Source organism: Xiphophorus maculatus, chromosome 9 (genome assembly GCF_002775205.1).
Source record: "Xiphophorus maculatus strain JP 163 A chromosome 9, X_maculatus-5.0-male, whole genome shotgun sequence".
Lineage (NCBI taxonomy): Eukaryota > Metazoa > Chordata > Actinopteri > Cyprinodontiformes > Poeciliidae > Xiphophorus > Xiphophorus maculatus.
In genome coordinates this window covers 30,234,837-30,240,797 of record NC_036451.1, presented here as the reverse complement: position 1 = coordinate 30,240,797, position 5,961 = coordinate 30,234,837, and the positions used below count along the sequence as shown (strand labels likewise).

The 5,961-nt window shown below is 39.7% G+C and overlaps 1 protein-coding gene across 2 annotated transcripts; it reads right to left on the bottom strand.

Annotated features, from left to right (window-relative positions):
- Window positions 1-1,354: 1,354 nt before the first annotated feature.
- On the bottom strand, window positions 1,355-5,586 carry LOC106699899 (zinc finger protein 883-like). 2 transcript variants are annotated; one of them, XM_014472266.2, is made up of 2 exons: window positions 5,380-5,586; window positions 1,355-4,335 (listed from the first exon to the last, which is right to left on the bottom strand). In XM_014472266.2, exon 2 carries the CDS (start codon window positions 4,329-4,331, stop codon window positions 2,541-2,543), a length of 1,791 nt encoding a protein of 596 aa, XP_014327752.1. In that variant the 5' UTR covers window positions 4,332-4,335; window positions 5,380-5,586; the 3' UTR covers window positions 1,355-2,540. The 2 variants fall into 2 exon arrangements, with proteins under 2 accessions (XP_014327752.1, XP_023194752.1); XM_023338984.1 differs by lacking the exon at window positions 5,380-5,586 and adding an exon at window positions 4,445-4,610.
- Between the last annotated feature and the right edge of the window lie 375 nt (window positions 5,587-5,961).

Genomic DNA, 5,961 nt, shown 5'->3' with positions numbered 1-5,961 from the left:
TCTAAGAGCCGGCTCTTTGAAGTGAACGATTGGAACCGGCTCCACAATGGGAGCCGTTTTAGGATCCTATTTGGGAGCCGGGTTTTTTTCTACAGTATATTGCTGTCTCTCTGCCTCCCTGTCATTGTGCTTGTGCTCTGCAAGTGCCAGAGCCGATAGTTTTTCCCCACATCGTTTTTTTTTTGTCCTGCGGTGCCTCGCTGTCTCTCCCCTCCTTCTCCCTCTCCTGCGCGTTTTGCTCTTCTGCCAGTGCTAGAGCGGAGAGTTTTTTCCCTCGGTCGGTCCACTGCCCTCATGTCAAGCGTGTGCTCCACACATCTGACCAATCACACATAGTTTCAATTAATAATGTGGCGGGAAAACACTGAAAAAAGAAGTTTATCTCCACTTTTTTTGTGGAAATGGCAGGCAGTTGGCCAAGCTGTATAGCGTTCGTCGGCAGGTGTTTATGTACAGACACTCACTCAGCGTCAAGAAGCACAGAAAGAAGGGGAGTCAGTGTGAGAACTGAATAGGTGAAAATAAATGAGTGGCAGAAAACGGAGCAAGATTTGGACTCATTTTAATGCTACATCAACTCCAGGGCAGAGTGCAGACTGTGCAAAGTCAGCATTTCCTATCTGCAGGCTCGACAAACAACCTGCACAGGCACATGCGGACATCACACGCATCGGTATTGCTATAGCATTGTTATGCGGCATTTTTACTCATCATAAGTGCTTAACAATGTCAATAATGAAACAAAATATTATAAAATTAGGTTTAAGCTATTAATTAATTAATAATGTCAAAAATATATATGGGGAGCCGAAAGAGCCGGCTCTCCACAGTAAGAAGAGCCATTAGAGCCGCATCTCGAAAAGAAGCCGAAAATCCCATCACTACAACTGAATGCTTTCTAACCAAACTATCAAACAGGTGAAATGAAAAACAGTGCCATCTACTGGTGCAATGGTGCATAGATGGAAGAATGGCTTTGTAACTGTCTTTATGTGGCTTTGAATGTTCAGGTCAGAGTTCATCACCAACCCCGGATTTTGGATCTGATCACTAACTTCAAGCTGTAATAACTGAAGCTGTGCTGACTCTAGATAGTTACCCTGGGCAGGTGGGAGCATGTAGATATTAAATATTCAGATTTATCATTGGCCTTTATAGAAGACAAGTGATTAGAACACAATTTGGAAATGAGTGTCTTTAAATTATATTAAGAAGATAATTGCATATTTTTAGATATAAATACTTACATTAAGAATTTGATTCAACTATTAAAAATGTTCTACGTTATTCAGTCAATTTTTAAGTTGCCAAAAAATAAAAATAAAAAAATAACTGGAATAAGAAAATAAAAACATTAAAAAATCAAAGTTGTTTTCTGTAAAACGTCTTTAATGCTGAGGAAAAAGAAAATAAAAACCAGTCCTGGATACTCTGACTTGTATGTTAACGCCTTTAGTAAAGCTTTGTTTTATAAAACACTTAAAAAGTCAAGTTTCAAATGGCTTCACATCAAAAACAATCAACATAATAATATTGTACATCATTAAGTTTTCTGTCCTCAGACTTTTTACAAAACAATGCAAATTAGTAACAAATACCTCAGTTCAACTTTCAAATGTAAGGGCAGCTGTTGGCTGTCAGTCCAGCGGTGTACGCCGCCATCAGTTTTTATTTCAAGGTCATATAACAATGTAATCCTAGTCACATGTTCACACAGTCACCAGACTTTAAACACAAAAGTTCAACATGGTCATAAGACTTAAGTAGAAAAAAATAAAATTTTCATAACAATAAATGTGCTGGAAATTGAAAATTTTGTTATAAAGAAGCTTGTCCATCAATTGTGAATTTGTTTATAACCCAGTGAATTTGCAGCAAAGAGTCTGACTGTAACCAGAAAGTGAACCTCAGAAGGTGATATTAAGTATTGATTATAAAAGTGATCTGATCTTTGTCCTTCAACCAAGAAATACATTATTCCAGAGTCCAGAGAACGTCTTCAGATTTTGAATTTGTTTTTAATCAATTTAAACCTGAAAGTAAATATTTTACACACAGATTACAAGAAGAATCACTTAAATAAATGATTATTTAGTTTGAGTGATGAAACTTTTTCCCCAAGTCAACATGAAAACTTTTGGAAATCTTCTGAAGTGTCGACATCGGCTCTCACTACCGTAGTAACAAGATGAAAACGGAGTCATTCTGCGCGTTGTGATTGGTCGCAGGTTTGTGTAGAAATAAGCTTAGACAGCAATATTGATATTTTGCTTCAACCAGTATCTAGTTTTTGTATTCACAGGCTACATGAATACTTTTGAGGGACATTTACCGAATGCGGTGAGGAATTATGTATTTACGTAATTCTTCACTAAATAACTATGAAGACTGTCAAATGGCTACAAACTCCTGGACGGAAATTGCAACGACGTTGTCCACAAAGGAGGCTGTCTGCAGGAAGGGGTGGTGTTCTCACCATGACCATTTCATAAAAGCAAAACGGCGCATTGATTGTTCAGCTTGACAAGTATGGGAGAGTCTCAAGTCTTCTCACCGGTGTGAGTTCTGAGGTGACGGGTCAGAATACTGCTCTGTCTGAAAGATTTATCACAGAATTCACAAGAATAAGGCTTCTCCCCTGTGTGAGTCCTCAGGTGACGAGCCAAATCGCTGCGTTGCATGAAGAATTTATCACACAAATCACAAGGATATGGTTTCTGACCTGTGTGAGTGCTCATGTGATTGGTCAAATAATAAGAGTGCTGAAAGGACTTACCACACAGTTTGCAAGAATATGGTTTCTCACCTGTGTGGGTTCTGAGGTGACGAGCCATGTTGCTATTGTCTCTAAAAGATTTGTGGCACAAGTTGCAACAAAACGGCTTTTCACCTGTATGAGCTCTTGTGTGAACATTCAAGGCAGATTGCCTTGGGAAACTTTTACCACAAGTTGAACATGAGAAAGGTTTCTCGCCTGTGTGCGTTCTAAGATGACGAACCAAATCACTACTCTGTCTAAAAGATTTAACACAGAATTCACAAGGATGTCTGTCACCCATGTGAGTTCCTATGTGACGTGCCAAATTGCCACGGTCTCTAAAAGATTTATCGCACACATCACAAGAATACTGCTTCTTTCCCATGTGAGTTCTAATGTGTCGAGCTAAATTACTCTGGTCTCGAAAAGATTTTTCGCACAGTTCACACGGATACGGCTTCTCGCCTGTGTGAGTTCTCATGTGCATAGTTAAAGCAAATTTCCTGATGAAGCCTTTCCTACATGTCATGCATGAGAAAGGCTTCTCACCTGTGTGAGTTTTAAGGTGACGAGACAGGTCATGTCGTTTTTTGAAAGATTTTTTGCACACTCCACAAGAACATGGTTTCTCGTTGGTGTGAGTTCCCATGTGTCTGGTCATACCTGTCCAGTCACTGAAGGATTTGGCACATAGTTTACAGTGATATGGTTTTTCCCCTGTGTGTGTTCTCTTATGAATAGTGAAATGTCCACCATACCTGAAGGACTTACCACACACTTCACAAAAAAACGGTTTTTCTCCTGAGTGAGTCCTTTCATGCCGAAGCAAATTACCACTATTTCTAAAAGATTTACTACACATCTTACAAGGATGTGGCTTCTCCCCGGTGTGGATTCTCATGTGCAAACTCAAGTGCTGTCGGGTTGTCAGGTATTTACCACATACTTTACAGCAGGGTAAATCTGTTTTATGTTTTTTTAGTTCTGAATTGTCCACACTGTCCCTCTGATTTCTGCTGTCCTGTGGTCTCTTCTCTGGACTCAGATCTTTATCTCTACTGGATCCTGAGTCGTTCTGGTTGCTTTCTTGCTGATGTTGGTTCTTATCTTCAGGTCCGTTTGCAGAGAGCAGCTGGTTCTTGTTTGGTTCTGGTTTGTTATTGTCTTTTTGCTCATAGGTAGGAGACACCATAAAGGCTTCAGGATCCTGCTTCACTAAAAGATGATCTTCATCCTGATCACTGCAGAGATGCTTTTGCTCTTCTTTAATCGCTACAGGTTCTGGTTCCTCCTTTATCTCCATCCTCTGCTCCAGTTCTGGTTCATTGTGGAATATTTTCTCATCAGCAGCAGTCGCCATAGAGGTGCTGCTCTCCAGTTTCACTAAAAGCTGCTCCTCATCCTGAATGCCCCACAGTTCAACCTGTTCTTCTTTGACTGGTTGATGTACTGGTTCCTCTTTTGGCTCACCCATCTTGAGTTGTTTTTGCTCTTTTATTTTCATAGCGTTTACCGTCATGTGGACATCTGAGTTCTGCCCTTCAGTTATGAGAGCATGAGCAGGAACAGACATGAGGCTGTGGAAGGACAGCAGAAGGTTAAGGATGTTTCTGAGATCCAGCACAGCGAAATTAAAACAGAGACCAGAATTACTGAAGGCGTAAACGAATCAAAACAAAGCCTAACCTGGATCAGACGGAAAATGGGGACGTCAAATATAGTTTTCAGTTTGTGTTTAGACTTAACATTTGTCCAAATTCCAGTAAACCAGTGTTTCTCATTCCGGCCCTCAGGCCCCGGGCCCTCAGGCCCCCGGCCCTGCATGTTTTAGGTGTTTCCCTGCTGCCACACCTGGACTGAATCTGTGGTGATTAACAGGCTTCTGCAGCACTTTATGGTCATGCAATCAGCTGTTCTGAAACAGAGAAACATCTAAAACATGCAGAGCAGGAGGCATGAGAAGCTCTGCAGTAAACAATAGATAAATAAAGAAAAAACAAAAAAATAAAAATAGAGACAAGAGGTGGGAATTAGCACCTTCTAATAGCTTAAATGCTATGCTACGTTTTAAGTGCTCAACCAATAGTTTTCTATTTTTCATATTTATAGAAAGGGGTTAACTTAGGGGACCCTATTCTTCAAAGTTAAAAGTTACTGCATCTCTCCTCTGTTAAAAAAAGAGGATTCAATTTGTATTAAAGTCAGAAAATAGAATTTAATTTTACTTACTTAATTTTTTAAAATAAAACGTTTAAATTTGTGTTTAAAACTGTTTTTTCCTTTTACTACGAACTGGAACAAAATACTTTTAGACTTTACTCCAACTTTTCTTTATTCTTTCTTGTTTATTTGCTTAATGCGTGATCCTCTGCCTGCAACTCCTAAAATAATACATCTTTATAGGATTATCTGCTATTCTTTATGATCTATTATTAGAGAATTTAAGTGCATGGTGCCGTTTTATTTAGTTGCTTTGTATTTCTGGATCTTTCTGCGTTAATCTCACGGCTCCTGTAATAATTATCTCCAGGTTTTAGGCACCGATGCGATTTCAACATGAATCTGTTCTGATCTGGTTTTTTGTGAATTCACATTCACAAAGATGAGAATGGGAATCTTACTTCGATGAAGTCTGGATCAGCAAACACTTCCAGGAGGTTCCGAGACGGTTCGGGTTTTCCAGCTGGGCTGATGATCGATCTGTTTGAATATTTATCCAGCAGCTCTTAGTCTCTCTGACGATAAACCGGAGATATTCAGCTCACACAGCAAAAACCGTTTTCCAACCGAACAGAAGGAAGCTAACGCTGCTAGCACCTTGCTGCTTACTTCCGCCGGAAGTCTCACACACGGAGCTTTACTCTTGAAACACACAACACGCTTAAAGTTCTGCTTGAAATTAATCTGTATTCTTCATACCAAAATACTTTTTAGTGTTTTTCTTGGTATAGCAAATACGTAGTTTTATCCAAGCTGAATTTAAGAAACTTTAATTCTGATTTTAATACCTGAAAAAAATAAAACTGCAGTCAAGCCAACGGAAAATGAAACGCGGAATCAGAAGCTTCCTGTCCTAAACTAGAACACACATCTACTGCACACACACCTACTGCACACACACCTACTGCACACACACCTACTGCACACACACCTTCTCCACACACACCTACTGCACACACACCTTCTCCACACACACCTACTGC